Source organism: Myotis lucifugus, unplaced genomic scaffold, assembly GCF_000147115.1.
Source record: "Myotis lucifugus unplaced genomic scaffold, Myoluc2.0 scaffold_73, whole genome shotgun sequence".
In the NCBI taxonomy this organism is placed as follows: Eukaryota; Metazoa; Chordata; class Mammalia; order Chiroptera; family Vespertilionidae; genus Myotis; species Myotis lucifugus.
Window position 1 is genome coordinate 3386441 of NW_005871121.1, and position 20693 is coordinate 3407133.

Consider the following 20693-nt stretch of genomic DNA (forward strand, 5'->3'; position numbering starts at 1 on the left):
AGAGATTTCCATAATAGAAGTACAGACTCTATTTAATAAGACATTTTTTTCTTTTGCAAGCTGTTACTTCTTGTTTTCTGCTTAAAAAGTAAAATACGAGAATTTTTAGATCTCTTTAATGGTATCTGGTTCCCTAATTGCTTTTCTTTTTAGAAGTGAATGTATTTGGATAGCACCATATTGAAAAGGCTGTCATTTACAGGAATTTCCCTTAGAAAACAAATTTTCCCATCTTATTTTTGAATTCTTTAACCTCATCTCTTACATCATTGGATAATATATACAAAATCCATTTTTCTGTAGTTTTCAATGCTAAGGCTTAGGGTTAGAGAGCCTATGGAGCTATCATGCTGGGACTACTTACAGAAGAGCACAGTATACTTAGAGCAGGCCAAAGCCATACCCACATTCTTCAATCTTCTTTTTAAAGCCCAATGTCCTAGTTTCTAAGCTATCTTTATAACTTTTAATGTCTCTTGTGGACATTTTCCTGCTGCTTTGTGTCCTGTTCACGACTCTCTGTGAAATTCAAAGATGAGTTTGGTCTGCAACATAAAATGGAGCCCTGTTATCTGGAAATGTATGTCTTCATGAAATTTTGATCCCCAACAGTATACTGATCTTACATTTTTTACTTTATTATTATCAGAAGAGACTTGTACATATACATATAATAGTTCTTATCATAAGGGCCATTTCCTAGGCATAGTTTGGTAACCCAAAACAGCATTACCTTCAAATCTTAATGTAGTCTATTTTTTATTACAGTGCCCAATATTCATTGAATTGATATACCATAACTATTTAACCATCTCCTCTTTTTGGATATTTAAAGTCTTTCTATTAAAAAATAATTAGCATATATTTATATACATATTTTGTCCTTTTATATTCATAATAAAATAAGTTTTGGTTATATTTTATTTATTTCTCGCTTAGGGATATGTTTTTATTGATTTTAGAGAGAGAGGAAGGGGGAGAAAGCAAGAGAGACACATTGATGTGAGAGAGAAACATCGATTGGTTGCCTCCTACACGTGCCCCGACCAGGGATCAAACCCACAACCTAGGCATGTGCCCTGACCAGAATCAAACACACAACCATTTGGTGTATGGGACTACGCTCCAACCAAGTGAGCCACCTGGGCAGGGCCATTTTTTGGTTATGTTTTAAATTATTTCTTAATTTTTTAGTTTAGGAATGAAATTACTGGATCAGAAAACATGATTATTTATAAAAGATTTGTAAGTGCTGTACCAGTATATGTATGTACCATTCTTATAGAAACTTAAAATCAAATAGTTGCATTCTAGATTATGCTATAAAATGACTTAATTTATAATTAAATGAAAATTTTCATTGTTTTGTGATACAATTATGAGGGAGGTGGCAACATTGTGTACTGGAAAACCTGAATGCTCAGGACTAAGGTGTCCATAGCATGTAATGAATTAGCTCTCTCCTATGCATCTAAAAGGGCACTGCATTATAATTAGTAGCTTGTTTTCAAGTTTGACTTAATAGCTATACTAAAGTGGTTAATTGCTATATAGAAGTCAGCCTTTACTAATACTACTACTTAATTGCTTGAATGTTCACTTTATTAGAAAACAGTTTATTACAGGGAGTAAGAGTATAGGATTTGAACTCATAAATATCTGTATGGGAATTTGATCTCTGTCACTTAGGTTTGTCATATTGGACAAATTATTTATCCTCTTTAACCTTGGGTTTCTCAAGCATAAAATGAGGACATAATAGAAATAAAAATTAAATGGAGTTATATTTGAATGTGCTTAAGCACATTCCCTAACACATTTTAAGCATCAGTAAATGTTAGCTTTCAATCATTATTTTCAGTATAGCTATTATTTATTACTGCATAAGAAATTGCTTCTAAAGTAGTGACCTAAAATAACAATAACTATTAACTCCTTTTCCTATGAGTCGGGAATTCAGGAGCAGCCTAGCTGGGTGGTTCTGGTTCGATGTCTCTCAGGAGATTGCATTAATATGTCAGCAGGGGCTGCAGTCAGTTGAGTGTTACTTTGAACCTAATGGCTATAAATTTTTTATATTACAGACTATGTCTTCAGCAGTGGTACAGTTATATGCAGCAGATCGGAACTGTATGTGGTCAAAGAAGTGCAGCGGTGTTGCTTGTCTGGTTAAGGACAATCCACAGAGATCTTATTTTTTAAGAATATTTGATATCAAGGTGAGTTTTGTTTGCTTCCTCTAAATTGCAGGTGATTAGATTTTCTACTCAATTACAATTTAGTGTAGATTTATTTATACCATATATAATATTTAAGTTATACTTAAATTAGTATTACAAGGGCAAGCTTGGTTTTAGATATTGAAGCCTGGACATTGAGACCAAATGGGAACATCTCCTAAGCCAGACATGAATAGTTCCCTATTTTATCTTTCTACCACCTTTGTTTACTCTATGCCTTTGGGTCTTAGGCTTTCTCCACATTCTCTTCTTTTCTAATGATACTCTTTTATTTCATCCTGTCTACTACAGACTAGCATATATAGATAGTCCTTTCAGGGAACTACAGAGGTATATTTTAGTTTGGTATATACTGTCATTTACTCAGCTCAGGTTTAAAGCATTATACAGTATCTATAATCATGTATTTGCACCCAGTCGGAATAGCTCGGTTGGTTGAGCGTTGTTCTGTGCACCAAAACGTTGCCGGTTCAATTCTCAGTCAGGGCACATACCAAGGTTATGGGTTGATCCTGGATCAGGACACGTCTGGGAAGGCAGCCGATGATCTCTCTCTTTCTTCCTACTTCCCCCTCTCTCTATACATGTTCTTGGGTGAGGATTAAAAATAATAATGATGATAATGTATTTGCTGCCCACTTTTCCTTATCATCCTCTCAAGATGGGCATGTTCACATTTTTGCAGCCTTGTATCCCTCACTCTGAAACATAAATCCACATTCCCATTGTCCTAGATTAACTGTTCTTTGTCAGGTATTCATTCATTATAGCTATTATAAAAGTAATTCTCTTTTTTGCTGAGATGAAGTCTCCATTTACCTTTTGAAACCTTTTTTGTAGGTAAGCCTCTTTAATATTTGTATGTGACAATAAGTATAGTGAAATTATAATTACAGAAAACTAAAATTGACTTTGACTCTTCGATGATACTTATGGTCAGATAGATTGTAGTCAAACTGTTTTACTTCTCTAGGCCTCAGCTTATTTATTTGTAAAGTGGGATAACCATCTGGGTCTGTTGCAAAGTATTTTCCCTGAGATTAAATGAGATTTAAGCTCCTGCACTTTTGTTTTTGGGGGGAGGGGAGTATTGTGTGTGTGTTGTTTTTTAAACAGCCACATATTGCATAGTGAAGTATTTTTGTTTGTTTATTGATTGGTTGATTGATTTTAGGGAGAGAGAGAGAGAAATACTGATTTGTGTTCTAGTTATTTATGCAGTCATTGGTTGATTCTTGTATGTGCCCTGACATGGGGAATCGAAGACTCAACCTTGGTGTATCTGGACAATGCTCTAACCCAGTGGTCGGCAAACTGCAGCTCGCGAGCCACATGCAGCTCTTTCGCCCCTTGAGTGTGGCTCTTCCACAAAATACCAACTTCTGCGCATGGGCCATGAAGTTTCAATCGCACTGTACATGCGGGCCCGCACGTGGTATTTTGTGGAAGAGCCACACTCAAGGGACCAAAGAGCCGCATGTGGCTCGCGAGCCGCAGTTCGCCGACCATTGCTGTAACCAACTGAACTACCTGGCAGGAAACTGCACTTTGTAAATAGTGTTTTTAGTTTTTGTTGTTTTTTAAAAAAATTTTAAATTGATTTTAGAGAAGGGGGGGAGAGAGAAAACATCGATGTGAGCGTGAAACATCAATTGGCCGCCTCCTGCACCCCTCCCACCAGGGATGGAGCCCGAAACCTGGACATGTGCCCAGACTGGGAAGCGAACTGGCAATTTAGTGCACAGGACTATGCCCGACCGATTGAGCCACACCAGCCAGGGCTGTTAGTGCTTCTTAACATCTTTATTTCCATACCCCAACACAGCTGAGAGATGTGGCATACTCCTGTTACTAATAGTGGCTTGCTGGGCAGTGATTATGGGAAGTGGGGGAACACATGCATAGTTTGAAAGAAATTCCTAAGTCCTTTGACATAAGGGTGGGTCAAAAGTAGGTTTACAGTTGTTCATTTGGAAATACAATAAATAATAATGCAAGAATAAACTCTGTGTTTTGCCTACTCACAACTGAAAACCTACTTTTGCCCCATTTTATTTCTCATCACCAATGAGAAGTACTGTTTAGAAATGGAATGCCCATATAACTTCACTGAGAAGAAAGGAATTCCTGTATAGTGATCATAATTTATGTACAGTGTGTTGTAAATATTTTTAAATTTTGGTATAGGTATAACCTTGCATTTCAGAATTGGGCAATGATTGTATTTCCCTAACTACTTATTTTCAATTATAGATAACCATTGCTGAATACTTGCAATTAGCCACCTTTGGTATTGAGGTTAATTATATTTCTTATACTAGGACCATAGGTATGACAATCATCCATGGCTCTCTTAACCATAGTTTAACCGTGGTGCACTCTAATCATTGGTTTCTTTCTGCACATGATTGATATTGTTTATACCAGTGTTTAATTGGGAGGCTACTCTGCAAAAGTTAGGATTTCATAGATTGCTAATGAGCAGTACAGAGAAGGTATATTTGACCCTGCTAGCATCTAGAGAATTGAGAAAAAGAACATGAACTCTTCCTGTAATATTTAATAGTATACAGTCTATAAATATTGCTGATGAAATTATGCATTGATAATCAGTGCATGTACAAAAGTATTCTACTCCTATCTAACATTGCTGATCTAGTAATTGTTCTAGTTATGTAATTGAACAAGTATAACTGTATTTGGGAATGCTTGGCTAATGAGATTATATCATAGCATACTGAATTAAACTCACATGGTATGTACTTTTTATGAGAGAAACATTATCTAGTATTATTAAGAAATTACTGATTATAGTGTGTTACTTATGTATTACATATGTTGTATGTGTATATGTAAAAGCTATTAATATAAATAATTCCCTTAATACTAGTCATCTTCTTTGTTTTATTCCTAGAGATTATTTTCTTGGTAACTCCAGCTTTTACTTTTTTCTAGGATGGGAAACTATTGTGGGAGCAAGAACTATACAATAACTTTGTATATAATAGTCCTAGAGGATATTTTCATACATTTGCTGGAGATGTAAGTTATATTTTTCTTTATTGCCTTGTTTAATGTAATTGCTTTTTACATTTGTCTGTGGAAAGCATTTATGAGTTTTCTGTGTAACTTGAATAGAAAAAGAGTTATTTTACTTTTAAAAACTTCATAGAAAAAAAAAACAAAAATAAAAACACACACACAAAAAAAAACTTCATAGATATTATAGCTACATTGGAAGAAATGGCTAAGATTTTTTTTTTAATTATGTATATTTTTATTGATTTTAGAGAAAGGAAGAGGGAGAGAGAGAATCATTGATCGGCTGCTTCCTGCACACTCCCTACTGGGGATTTAGCCCGCAACCCGGGCATGTGCCCTGACTGGGAATCGAACCATGACCTCCTGGTTCATAGGTCGATGCTCAACCCCTGGGCCATGTTAGCCGGGCAGAAATGGCTAAGATATAAGGGCAAAAATAAAAGGTTTTAAAGAGGACTGTAAATGTAATTTGCTATTGTAGAAAGGAAGTTTGATCTTTTTCTTTTTTAAAAAAAAATATATTTTTATTGATTTCGGAGAGGAAGGAAGAAGGAGAAAGAGATAGAAACTTCAATGATGAGAATCATTGATCGGCTGGCTGCCTCTTGCATACGCCACACTGGGTACTGAGTCCACAACCCAGGAATGTGCCTGAACGGGAATCGAACTGTGACCTCACTGAGGCATGCGGGCTGGGCTGATTTTTTCTTTTTCTTTTATCTTCTTTCTGTTTTGGGGCAGATAGTTTAATCTCTGTGTTTTCTTATGTATAAAAACGAAGTCTTAATTGTTCACTAATCCATTGTAGCTTTTAAATATTGAATATTCTATTGCCATTCAAATTATTTTCTGAAAGAGTAGTTTATGACCTAGAAGAGTGCTAAAATACAGTAAATGGAGCGAGGGGGGGCAATTTAAAAAATGTATTGCATATACTTGGGGAAAATGTTAGAAGGATTTTTATACCATATGCTCACAGGGATTATCTGAGTGAATGGATTATAGGTGAATTAATTTTCTTTGTTTTTATACTTGTATTTTGTAAATGTTCTTCAATGAAAAAGGTTTGGATTAGATGGTATATCTATCTTTTCTGACAGTTTTTTTTCTTTAGCTATGATTTTTCATATTTCTCTTGATAGGATATAAATATATACATATTAAAGTATGTATTATTTGACAATAATAATGTCAGTGTTTCTATATTTTTAATAATTTACCTGAATTAAGGTTATAATTTAAATAATGCCTATAATTAAGCTGCAAAATGAAAACAAATTAGTAAAGATAGTTGATCTGCATTTTACCAACTTTTCCAGTGTTTGCCTTTTCAAATCTAAATTATATACAGAGCTCTATTGAAGGATCAAATTCAATTTGCCTCTGTTGTTTTTTTGAAGATATTCAGTTTAATATTTGAGTATCTACTGTGATAGGTAACTTTTCTAATAGTAGTCTTTTATTTTACCTTTTTACTTTTTGCCTTCTTAAGTTATTCATGTCATAAAATGAGTTCTTATCTTTTAATAAAGTTAAACTTTTCTTCAGAAATGTACTTCTGTTAGTTATCACCTTTTTGTTATATAAAACTAAATTCATGTTTTTTATTGTTTTTCTTTTTGATAAAAATATTTTAGACTTGTCAAGTTGCTCTTAATTTTGCCAATGAAGAAGAAGCAAAAAAATTCCGAAAAGCAGTTACGGACTTGTTGGGCCGACGACAAAGGAAATCTGGTAAATTTTATTTTTTTCTAATTCCTTTTAACAGGAGCTAGCAAGCTATGGCTTACAGGACAGATCTGGCCCATTGCCTATTTTTGTAAATAAAAATTTTTTGAAACAGCTATGCTCATTGGGTTACATATTGTCTATGACTGCTTTTTGCCACAACACGGTTGGATAGTTATGACAGAAAAAAACCTAAAAATCTAAAATATTTACTATCTGGTCCTTTATTAAAAAAGTTGCTAATCCTTACCTTTAAAATTAAATAATGACTTTTAAATTTGCATTTTTATGACACTATTTATAACTTACATTTTTAAAAGTATTTCATACTTTGTGAACAGATATTTTAGGCAAGTCTTGAAGCAAATAAGATCTATAAACATTGCCTTGTCTCTATTTTGTCCCTAATGTTGTAAATGATGAAACCATAAGGAACTTAGTTTAATGTATACAATGCTAATACATGTAAAACAATTAAATGATGCATTGCAGTACAGAGCTTTAAATTCTTTGGTATATAACTATTTGACAATAGTGTGCCAGGCCTTTCTGTTGTAAAGTTGGAGAAGGGGGGTGATTTAAGAAAGGTGAACCTCTCCATAATTATCTTAAGCAGAGCAGTTGTAGGAAAAATAACACATGGAGTTGAGATGAACAAATAAATCCCTTTAAAACTAGCCATTCCCGTATACTCCTTGAAAAGTCTTTTTGTACACCCAGGGGTACATGTTACCCCAGTTTGAAGATTACTGTATTCAAGATTGTACTTTACCAATAAGAGGAAATAAGCCGTAAAAATGGTAGAAACTGGATTGGGAAAACAGGAATGTAAAAGCATATATTCCAGTTTATACATCTTTATTGTTCTCTTAAAGGGTTTGCAAGTGGGAGGTGAGGTAACACTGAAAATAAAATGAACTAGGTTGTTGCCTCACTTATTATATTCCACTTGTAATGAGTGAATAGGAGAATTATTAGGGGCCTTTTATTTTTGTTAGTTCTTTTGACAGCTAAGGCATTTACCACTTGATTCCATGTTAGGAAAGGATTTAATTGCTATGGAATTATTTGTGGTTCAGTGCGTATTTCAGTGACATGCTCTGGTCATAGGCCAGGAGCTCCCTGGGACTTTTTTAGTCAAAATATGTGACATTTTCAATATACAAAAGAGTAAAAGAATACTTCTTAAAATATATAATAGTGACTTTGAAATTAGTAGGTCACTTACTCTTTTACCTGGTATAAGAATTCTATTTGATATAGTTCCTAAGCTTTTAGACATAGTGTTTCAAAAGGAGAAAGATCACAACATTAGGGAGGGAGCTGATTCATCATTTAGTAGCTCTTCATGCTAACTCAAATTCCAACTACCTCTCTTTAACTTACATATATGGGGTTCAGCTTTTGGGCAACAAAGAATTAGTCTATTTTATTTTCCTCCCAGTAGCCATTTAATCTTAGAAGTTATCTGTTCCGTCTATTATGTACTTCTTGAGTCTAGTTCTATTTTCTTATTTCTCACATGATGGAGTTTATAGACTCATCATCCTGAGTACACTGCTCTGAATCTACTTTTTGTCTTCTTCAAATGGTCTAGATTTGAAGAAATGATCCAACTTCAAATATGATGTCCAGATTTGAATACCATACTCCAGAAGTAGTCTGGCTGTACTGTCACACTAAAATGATGCTTGATTTGATTAAGCACTGTTCTGCTAATGCGTATAGCAGACATTTCACAGTATTAACAAACATTCCGTGTTCAACCAAACCCTCCCTTTTTTTACATGAATGCCTCTCAAGTGAGGATAGTGTCATCTAAGTAATTGCTTTTTAGAACTTACGCTCTCATCTTCATATTTATCTCAATATATGTCCACATCTGTGTCATTACCAATTTTAAGAAGTATTTCCTCTCTGGATGCAGAGATAACATCATCTTGGAAATTGGAGATTGACATTCATTGACATAGATAGGACTAAATTACTTCAACTGTTTCAGAAAGTTATTTCCTGAGACCACCAGATGGAGTAATATATTTATATTTACCATTGCCAGGATTCTTAATTTTAGATTATAGTTTTTTATAATCTGTTATTTTATCATGTATGTGTTTTTCTCTTATAATTTTGGAGAATTCTTAATTTAAAAATATCTGGAAATTATATTTGTTTAAAGTTCTTCAACTACTTTGAACTTTTTAAACCAAAATTGTGTCAAACCTGGTAGGTGAGAGTATGAATACAAAGGATTGATAGCAGTTCTCTTTGCTTTACTCCTGCCTAATTGGCTACAGCTTTTCAGTATTTTTTTTGTTTGCCCCATTGCTCAGACATCTGAGTATTCTCATTAACTTTGTGCTTTAACTCAGTCCTGTAGCTTTGAAACTGTCTCTATGCTGATGGTTCCCAAAGTTTTTTTTTTTAAAATATATTTTATTGATTTTTTACAGAGAGGAAGGGAGAGGGATAGAGAGTTAGAAACATCGATGAGAGAGAAACATCGATCAGCTGCCTCCTGCACACCTCTTACTGGGGATGTGCCCGCAACCGAGGTACATGCCCTTGACCGGAATTGAACCTGGAACCTTTCAGTCCGCAGGCCGGCGCTCTATCCACTGAGCCAAACCGGTTAGGGCGGTTCCCAAAGTTTTATCTTCACTGCTGACCTCTCTTCAACTTTCAGATTTGTCCATGTTAGTTGGGTTTCAGAATAGCCTTCAAATTTAGCATATCTGAGCAGAACACTTGATCCATGTTCCCCAACCCCAATCAGATCTGTTCCTTCTCCTTGCCTAGTCTTCCCATCTCAGTAAGAGACATTGGCTCCCTCTCATCACTCTGGCTCACCATGGCCCCTCATAAATCCTGTCAGTGAGTCACATTGGCTCCACGTTCAAAATATGTCTTGGATCTGTTTCTCACCACCTTTGCTGCTGTCACCTTAATTAAAGCCATCATCTGTCTTCAGGACTGCTATAACTCCCTCACTAGACTCCCTGCCTCCAGTCTATGCTTCATACTATCTTTTTTCTACATAGTAGCCAGAATAAACTTTTAAAATATAGATTAGATCATGTCTCTTGCCATTTTCAAAACCTGTAAGAGCTTCGTATTATACATAGAATATAATCTATATACCTTAACCGTGGCCTGTGGGACCTTACATTGTCCAGTCCCTGGCTCTCCTTCTAACTTAATCTCATTCCACTCTTCCTTTCTCTCACTCCAGTCCTGCCTTCATGCTATTCCTTCATGCTATTTCCTTCTCAGGGCCTTTGAATATGTTCCCTCTCTCACTTTATTCAGACGTCTGCTCAGTTGTCAGTTCCTCAGAGAAACCTTCTTTAATCACCTGTAATCAATCAAGACAGGAGTTTAAGTAAATTTTTATGTTGATTTTTGTACTACATATGTCTAATAATATTCTTTTAATTTATTTTCTAACAGAGAAAAGACGAGACGCCCCTAATGGTAAGCTTTTTTTATAATTATTGATCAAAAAGATCTTAGATTATAGTTTAATTCTTATAGAAACATATATCATACATTAATACCTAATTAATATCTGATCTAATACTATGTTCTTATTTTAAAATAACAGATGATAGATGACACTTAGAAATGTACCATTTGGCTTTTTTTTTAGGATGAAGGAATACTACATAGATCACTAATCTTATATCTTAATTCTGTATTCACAATTAATTAAATTTAGAAACTGCACAATCTAGTTTTAATATCTTCCTTAAAGGCACTAAATTTTGCCTAGCATGTTGATTGATTTCTTACTTTAGATTTATCTTTTTGTCTTATTTCAAAATATTATTTCACACTGGTAATATGAAACTAGCTCCTTTCAATGTTTAGAGCTAATAATAGCTGCACATAACCCTCCTTAATTTGATGAAATATTATGGGTTCATATAAAATACTGTATATTAAAAGTAATACCAATATATAAATGACAAAGTCCCAGACCTCTAGGGCAGAGATTCTCATATGGACTCTATAAATCCTCCTTTAAATTGTGTGTTAAATTTTGTAAGTATAAATGATTTTTACTCTGAGGAGAGAGAATCCATGACTTTTATCACATTTAAATGGTGTTCCTGACCCTGTGACAGTAAATAACTATTGCCCCAGGAGCCTTCTTTATAATGGGGAATATATCTGATCCTTTTTAAAAGCATCTCAAATCCTCTCATCAGAATTTAGAATAATTATTCAGAGAAACACTTAACATAATAGAGTTCTTACTATATAACAACTGTTGGTGATTATTGGGATTTGCTTCTTTTAAACAGACATATTGCTTTCTGATTTTGCCCTTAAATTTACTTTCCAATATAAAAACATGAACCAAATACTAATTTTGGATTACTTGCCTTACCAGTTTTGTTTTTGTTTTTATTTTTAATATATTTGTGTTGATTTCAGAGAGGAAGGGAGAGGGAGAGAGAGAGAGATAGAAACATCAATGATGAGAGAGAATCATTGATTGGTTACCTCTTGCATGCCCCACACTGGGGATTGAGCCCACAACCCAGGTATGTGCCCTGACTGGCAATCAAACCATGACCTCCTGGTTCATAGGTCGACGCTCAACCACTGAGCCATGCCGGCTGGGCCTTACTAGTTTTTTTAATGTCTGACTATTTTCAGTAGTACCATGTGCTAAGTATTGTATACTTTGACTTTCTCTTAGTTAGTTAGCTAGTTAGGTTAATCCTCACCCAAGGATATTTTTCCATCGATTTTTAGAGAGATTGGAAGGGAGAGGGAGAGACAGAGAGAGAGAAACATCGATGTGAGAGAGACACATCAATTGGTTGCCTCCCCAACCGGGGTCTTAGTGTTCGAGCCTGCAACGGAGGTGCATGCCTTTGACTGGAATCTAACCCAGTACCCTTCAGTCTGCAGGCTGACACTATATCCACTGAGCCAAACCAGCTAGGGCTGACTTTCTCTTTTAATGGAAATTTTAATACTAAGTTTATAGGGTTTCTGTGGAGAAGTGAAATGCTCAAAGTGCTTAGCATAATGCTTAATAACTTAGTTATCACGATGAAGACAGTAACAAAGATAGTAACAGCAGCTACTATTTAGCAATCATTGACAACCTGCCAGGCACTGTCCAGCAGCCTTTTGAAGTAGCTCCTAATATCCCCATTTTATACATGAGTAAACTGGGGCACAGATAGGTAGTAACTTGTTGAAGATCACCTAACTAGTAAGTGGTGGAGCAGGATTCAGTCTCAAGAGATCGACATCCGGAGTCACTTAGCCACTGTACTATGTCAAGATGATTTTGTAGGAGAAACTGAGACCTAGAGGGAGTTAATAACATGCTTCAGTTCACGCAGCTAGCATGTTGCAGAGGCAAAGGAAGCAGAAGCAGCTGAATCGGAAGTCATTCATCTGTGAGCCTTTAAAGCAGTATTGTAATTATTTTTCCTTGATATGTGCTCAATATTTTCATCTCTTTTTTATTTTGCATTCTGTGAGCATACATCAAGTACCAGTGGGGAAGGCTTCCTAGTGGTGGCCTCTTTGGAGAGAGTAACCTAAGATTTGATGTTGTACAAATAATAATATAATAAAAGGATATAAATACTTTATGGTTTTTCAAAATTTTAACCTTTTCAATCCATATAAAATGTATTTCTGAAGAGGTACCTAATCCATGAATAGATAGAATTTGCATATTCTTCTTTATGTGACAGTGGTATCTAACAATTTTATTTTTCTACTAAGAGAGATACTCATAATTAATGTAGTTTCTTTCTCTGAGATCAATCTTGGTTTTAAATCTTTAGATCTGTAGTTTTGACCCCTTGATGCAGTTGTCCCAAACTAATTTTTTCATGAAATAAATGGAGAGTTAAAAAAATAGAATCGTTAAAAGGCAAAAATACACAGCATATATTGCCAATATTTGTATATTTATTTATAAAATATACATATAATATGGTATTAGTATAACACGTTACAATAAATAATGAAATAATAATTAATAGAAATGTTAATATTTTTTTCCTACTTTGCAGTCGATTGTTTTGTTCTCCCTGCTGTGTGGAGACCCCTGTTTCGGAGGCAGCGCATTTCTTTTCTGCATTTGGTGCCATACCACTAGGGGGCAATGGACACCTTCACCACTTTGCATTGTCCGTGCTTTGTCTCAGATCCTCATTTACATTATCAGTGTAGCAGACATTTTCAAATGTTACTATTAAAAGGATACTTTATGTAGAAGTAACATATATTCCTGAAATGCAATTCAGTGTCTTCCTCACTAACTCCTAATCCATACATCTTTCTTTTTTCTTTATTGGTCAATCTCACCTTATAGCTTAGACGCTTTCCAATAAGATTTGTTCTCAACTTCATGCCTGCTTGACATCAGAGGCCTCTGGGCCACCTGTTTCTCAACTATTTTACCTTGGTGAGAGTTCCTACTTTTTATGTAATTAAGGGGAAGACTTTAGTTTATTCTTTTAATTTCAAAACTAACTAGAAATGCTGTTTAATGAGAATATTTTTAAAAACCCAACCATTTCTGTGACAGTTGTCCTTAGTCAGAAGAAGGTAACTTGTCCTTTGACTGTTTTTTTTTTGTTTTGTTTTGTTTTATTTTCCCAAAAAAGGAAGGGAAATGGCTCTCTCCATTATATATTTAGTTAGTACATGTTCTTAGGATGAGTGTAATTTCATAAACGGCAAATTAAACTAAACTTTATTAGAAATGATTCAAGAGTATCTCTGTTACCAGATCTCCTGTAAACGTACTTATTAAAAAATGACTCTGCCTTATACCCGTTATCACTTTTTTTACTGTCACTTTGGAAACAAATATTTACTTGGGCTTTAGAACTCCATTTTAAACTTATTTCATAACACCTTCAAAGTCTGAAGTAAATTACTATTGTCAACCCAAATAACCAAGTACCTCATTTCTTGAATGTGTAGAAAACCTTTTTTCTAAATTGTGAAAGTTAGTAGTAAATATTTATTGAATAATGAATTATTGGACTACAAACTTAAGAGAACTGATAAAATAACATTTGTAGTATTGTTATTATTAATCACTTTATGGTTTGAAGTTTGGTAGAAAGCATAGGAATTAATAGAAAGGTTAGTGGTCTAGGAACCAAGTAGACTTCATCATTGCCTTTGTCACTAATTGTGTCACTTTAGACATGCCACCTGATGGTTCTTGCCCTTAGCTTTCATATATAAAATGAAACATTTAGAAAAACTCTAAATTTCCCAGCTAATAGTAATTTTCTAACATGTTTTTAATGTGGATATTCTTATATAGACTTCAATAATATCTTAACAAGTACTAATATAATTTATATATAATGACATTAAATAGCTAATGCCAGGGCTCTATAACTGTGTGGAGAGATGTGTAATAGTATATCCATATCTGAGTTTTGGGTAGAGAGAGGAATGGAAACAGTGCAACTACAGTACGAGTTAAACTGTTATTCATTCCACATAGTGCAACTACAGTGTGAATTAAACTCTGTTATTCATTCCATATAACACTTTTATTTCTGTCTCTTCATCTTTGAACTTTCTTCAGAGATGCTGTGTTATTTTCTCTAGTGAGTTATGAATTGGGCTTATAAGAACCTTTACTTTGTTATTTCCCAGAAAATAATATTTTTTTTTTTATAATTTAAACTGTTAAACTTAACTATACCCAGTTCTTACCTTAGAACAGTGATGGTGAACCTTTTGAGCTCAGCGTGTCAGCATTTTGAAAAACCCTAACTTAACTCTGGTGCCGTGTCACATATAGAAATTTTTTGGTATTTGCAACCATAGTAAAACAAAGATTTATATATTTTTATTTTATTTTATATATTTAAATGCCATTTAACAAAGAAAAATCAACCAAAAAAATGAGTTCGTGTGTCACCTCTGACACGCATGTCATAGGTTCGCCATCACTGCCTTAGAACACCCATAGTATAATAGATTATTTTATATAAGCTAAAGCAGCATAAAAAATTTTTTTTGTTCTTTTATAAACACTAATTACAGTTGACCCTTGAACAACATGGTTTAAACTGCTTAGATCCACTTCTATAAGGATTTTTTTCAATAAATATGTACAGTAATGTAAATGTATTTTCTCTTCCTTATGATTTTCTTAATAACCTTTTCTTTTTTCTAGTTTACTTTATTTGTAAGACTACAGTATATAATATATAGAACATACAAAATAATTGTTGATTGACTGTTTATGTTCTTGATAAAACTTCCGGTCAACAATAGGCTATTAGTAAGGGGAGTCACAAATTATGCACAGATTTTCGACTGTATGGAGTCAGCACCTCTAACCATTATGTTGTTCAAGGGTCAACTATATAGTTGCTAATTTTCTTTTGTTTTGTTTTAATGGTGAATTTGTTGCTTTTGTAAAGATGTGGCAAAAGTAGACTTAGTTGTTCGTATGGAAAATAATACAATTATTAATAAATAATAATACAAGAATAAACTCTCTATTTCATCTACTCACAACTGTAAACCTAGTTTTGCCTACTCTGTAGTTGCTGTATGAACACCTATTTAGGAAGGGTGGTATGTATAAAGAGAGCACGTAACTCTGGAACTCCCTAAGTCTGTGTGAAGTCAGTGCTTACGTCCTATTTTATTTATACTATTGAGTATCAAGATAAGAGAGTAAATAATAATTTGCAGTATCTTACTGTGGACAGTGTTGCTCTTACTGATTGGTAAAGGTAAATTATAAGAAGGAAGAAAGCAGAAAGGGGAGAGTGATAAGTAACATCAGGTCACTAGATAAGTAGATGAAGGTATGGGTATGACCCCAATTCAACCCTCTAACACACAAATTCTCAGTATTCTCAATAACTTCTCTTACTTTGTGAAGTTACTGCAAGCATAGAAATCTAATGTCTGACAACTTTGAAAATCCAAGTCTTTATCTACTACTTAATAAGCTTTCTGTATTGCTTAACTAACCTTTAATTCTTCTTTGTCTTTTTTTAATTGAATGTATTGGGGTGACATTGGTTAGTAAAATTTTATAGGTTTTAAGTGTACAATTCTATAACACATCATCTGTATATTGCATTGTGTGTTTACCAAAGTCAAATCTCCTTAGTCATCAAATATTTGACCCCCTCTACCCTTTTCTAGCTCTCCAACATGCCCCTTTCCTTCTGGTAATCACCATATTGTTGTCGGTGTCTGCGAGTTCGTTTGTCTTATTTGTTCATTTTGTTGCTTTCAGTTTTATATCTCACATATGATTGAAATCATATGGTTCTTGACATTTTCTGTCTTTATTTCGTTTAACATGTATTCTCAAGATCCATCCATGTTGTTACAAATGGCAGTATTTTAACTTTTCTTATGGCTGAGTAGTATTCCATTGTGTATATGTACCCACATCTTTATGCAGTCATCTATCAAAAGACATTTTAGTTATCTCCATGTCTTGGCCACTGCGAGTAATGCTGCAATGAACATAGGGGTACTTATATCTTTGCTAATAATTTTTTTTAAATTTTTCAGGTAGGTACCTAGAAGAGGGGTTGTTGGGTCATATGGTAACTCTATTCTTAACTTTTTGAGGAATTTCCATACTCGTTTTCATAGTGGCTATACCAGTTTACATTCCCACCAGCAGTGAATGAGGGTTCCTTTTTCTCTATAACCTCTCAAACACTTGTTTATCAAACAAACAATTTGGAAAGTTATGTGTTTATTACATATTATTTGTCCTATTGATAGTAGCTATTCTAACAGGTGTGAGGTAGTATCTCATTGTAGTTTTGATCTGCATTTCTCTCATAGATGGTGAAGTTGAGCACATATCATATATCTATTGGTCTTTTGTATGTCTTCTTGGGAGAAGTGTACCTCAAAGGCAAGGGAAGTAAAGGCAAAAATAAGTGAATGGAACCATATCAAACTAAAAAGCTTCGATAGGAGGAGATATTTGAAAACAATTGCTCTCTGATAAGGGGTTAATATCCAAAATATATCAAGAAACTCATGCAACTCAACAAAACAAACAATCCAGTTAAAAAATGGTCAGAAGACTTGAACAGACACTAAATCTTTAATTCTTGATCCAGTTATTTTCAGATTATTCCTTGACAGTGAATTAGCTCTTAACGATCTTATCCATATTGTTCACTAGCTTCCATTTTTTCCAAGAAGAATTTGTTTATTTCTTGCCAACATGAGCAACTTCTATGGAATTTTATATGCAATTATAAATAGAACTTTTAGACATGTGTATATTATAATTATATGTAAGTGTACTTTGAATAGTGAAGGAAAATAGCTGAGTTTTGGTGATATTAAACATATATATCTTTCCAAATTGTTTAATTGTTCTATGAGGTGGCAGATGACTTTCATCATTTTATTATAGCTTTAGTTCATCTTTAATAGTAGAGAGGAAGAGAGATATAATTTACCCATGTAGGTAAATATGTTTCTTTAGTTTAATAGAATACCTTTGAGGTTTTCACAATTTAAGAGTTGTAGTCAAATTGGCATTTAGTAATAACTTAATATACATTAGCCTACAATTTCTTGGGATTTTTATTTGCTATTCTATGATTGCGTTCAGGTCCCCAAGACTACCTCCACAACTGGTGATTTGCTAGAAGGACTCAGAAGACCTAGCATATAGTGGTACTCATGCCAAATATTTATTATAGTGAAAGGAGATATATATCTATATCTAGATAGATAGATGATAGATAGATAGATAGATAGATAGATAGATAGATAGATAGATGATAGATAGATAGATATGGCTAAGTGACTGACTGTACGTCTGTTCAACTGTCCAACCGACTGACTGGCCAGCACATATGACATGCACTGGCAATTTAAAAATAAACATTGACTTGTGCATGTGTGACATATAAAGCTCTCGCTGGCGCCAATCGGACGTGACGCCAGAATGTATCTGAAGACCAACTATTGGCATAATGTGCCTCTGAAGCTGAAAGAAAGCGCCTTATCAACAGAATGTGTCTGAAGACCAACTATTTTGACATGTAATTTTTTGCAGTAATGTAATTACCGCACGAATTTTTCTTCTAATTTATTTCTTTTCATTGTGCACAAATCTGTGCACCGGGGCACGTGTGTGTGTGTGTGTGTGTGTGTGTGTGTGTGTGTGTGTGTGTGTGTGTGTATGCCTAAGTGACCATTAGGACAGAACAACCAGACGACCAGCCAGTAGCTGTGAAGTGCACTGACCCATACCTTACTGCTGGGGCCCTGACAGCCCCAAATCTGATTCACCCGCACCCCAGACCCAGACAGGAGGGAGGAGGGAGCCCAATTCCTCGCACAATCAGCCGTTGGTTAGCTTGCTGCTGGGGCCAACCTCCTGCAGTCCCTCCCCCTGGCTGGCCACCCACCTCTCCTCCCCTCCGCCCCCATCAGCCCCAATTGCCAGCCAGGCCGAGGGACCCCACCTGTGCACAAATTCGTGCACCAGGCCTCTAGTATATAATAAAATCAACAATGGGAAAGACACAGGGTTAACTCTGGGGGAAACCACACAAGAGTATTCTCCCATTGGAGTCACAGGGACGCATTTAATTTCTCCAGTAATGAATTGTGACAGCACATGTGAAATGTCTAAAGAAGCTCCTGAGAGCCTCAGATTATCGTTTAAAGCCCAGGGTTTCTTGGTGGCTAGTCACATAGATTGCTAATCATATAATACCTACCAGGATTCTAAACTCCCAGAAGGAAAGCAGCTGTTTAGCATAACCCACATTGTTGCTACAAACAGTTTAGAAATAGCCAGTCTTATCAGGGAATAATGAGAACCCTCCTGAAATCCGAGATCCCAGATAACCAACTAAAGGCCAACCTTGCAAGCAGGCCTTTCAAAGGATAGTGTCAGACCTATTGGGTTTACTGTTTTTCTGCACAGTGGTGATTGTATTTTATACAACGTTTTAAAAATTATCATTGATATGATCATCTCAGAGGAATTTGGTCTGTTAGGAGATTTTGTTGAAGACTCATGTATTATTTGGAAACAGCCCAAGTGTCCATCAGTAGATGAATGGATAAAAAAGCTGTGGTACATATTTACATAATGGAATACTACTCACCTGTAAAAAGAAGAAAATCTTACCCTTTCTGTCAGCATAGTTGACCTGGAGAGCATTATGCTAAGTGAAATAAGCCAGTTAGAGAAAGACAAGTACCATATGTGGACTCTAATGAACAAAATGAATTAAGTGACAGACTCATAGATAGAGAATAGGCTGAGGGGAGTTTGGGGGGAATGGAGGGGTTGGAAGGAAAAAGGAATTTATGGACTCCGGCAACTGGTGATTGCCAGGGAAGCAGGAGTGAAGGGGCAGGGGAAGGTGGAGGAGGGAATGGGGGGATAAATGGTAGTGGAAGGAGACTTAACTTGGGGTAGTGAGCACTACAATAAATTGTACAGATGATGTGTTGTCGATTTATGCACCTGAAACCTGTATAATTTTGTTAACCAGTGTTACCTCAATAAATTCAATAAAAAGGAGAATCGTACTAGTATATTACTAGTAAAGTGGGCCTTGTAAGGAACATGTGTTACCCTTCTAGTAACTTTATAAGAAAATTTTATGTTGAATACATTTTGTTCAGACTCTTACACTTTTAAGACCAGTAATATTTTATGAATCATAAAACAGGTTTTGTGCTACATTTAGTGCAGCTCCTAAAGATGCTATTAACAATATTTAATAGGTGCCTAAGATAATTTTACAGTTGGTTATTGCCGAAAATGAGAGTTTTGAGAATTTTCTTTGATGTTAAGTTTTTAAGCTCTATACTTATGATAGTCAAATTCTATATATATTGATGGGGAAAATATTACTGGACTTAATTATGGAGGTTTTGGAAAAAAGCAGCAGTAACTACAGTACTTTTTTCCTCAAACTACTAAAATTGAAACAAAGAGGTAAGACTAGATTTCTTTATTAGATTTAAAAGTAAAATAGGTGGCTATTTTACTTTTTTTTTTTTTTACTATTCTTGTTATGTGATATATACCACTCTATCAGTGACTAATGTGTTGGATGTGAGGCAATTACAGTGAAAATTTAAGGGACTAGACCAATTATATTTAAATTCTTATTGAAAATTTATATTCTTCATGAGATTTAATGTTATGAAGTTTGCTTTGAAATTATGTATGTTTAAGAATTTATTATATAGTCTTCAAAATTTAGGCAGTACTTTTTTCATTATTTATAAAAATTAGCCTGCAGTTTTAAAATGTAAATAATTTATAATAATGAAGTGGTCCTACTTCAGAAAAAGACATTTAAATTATATATTATGATTATAATAATTATGTTAAATTATGTTCTTTTAATGTTATTTAAACTTTATTTTCAGGTCCTAATCTACCCATGGCAACAGTTGACATTAAAAATCCAGAAATCACAACCAATAGATTTTATGGTCCACAAGTCAGCAACATCTCCCATACCAAAGAAAAGAAAAAAGGAAAAGCTAAAAAGAAGAGATTAACCAAGGCAGATATTGGAACACCAAGCAATTTCCAGTAAGACAGTTCTTTTGTTGCTTTTATCTTTATTTTTTATTTAGTCATTATGACTCTAGGTTTTTAACTTGTTATAAAATTTTCTTTTGATAGAG

General features: G+C 34.4%; 1 protein-coding gene across 1 annotated transcript in view; it reads left to right on the plus strand.

Moving 5' to 3' along the window:
• The first annotated feature begins 2065 nt into the window (after positions 1 to 2065).
• Positions 2066 to 20693, plus strand: part of WASL (Wiskott-Aldrich syndrome like) — a 44037-nt gene continuing 25409 nt past the window's right edge. The window contains exons 1-5 of the mRNA XM_023755335.1: positions 2066 to 2219; positions 5196 to 5282; positions 6920 to 7016; positions 10461 to 10484; positions 20430 to 20598. Coding sequence (XP_023611103.1) covers positions 2088 to 2219; positions 5196 to 5282; positions 6920 to 7016; positions 10461 to 10484; positions 20430 to 20598 — 509 coding nt within the window. The 5' untranslated portion in view covers positions 2066 to 2087. The remainder of the gene's footprint in view (positions 2220 to 5195; positions 5283 to 6919; positions 7017 to 10460; positions 10485 to 20429; positions 20599 to 20693) is intronic.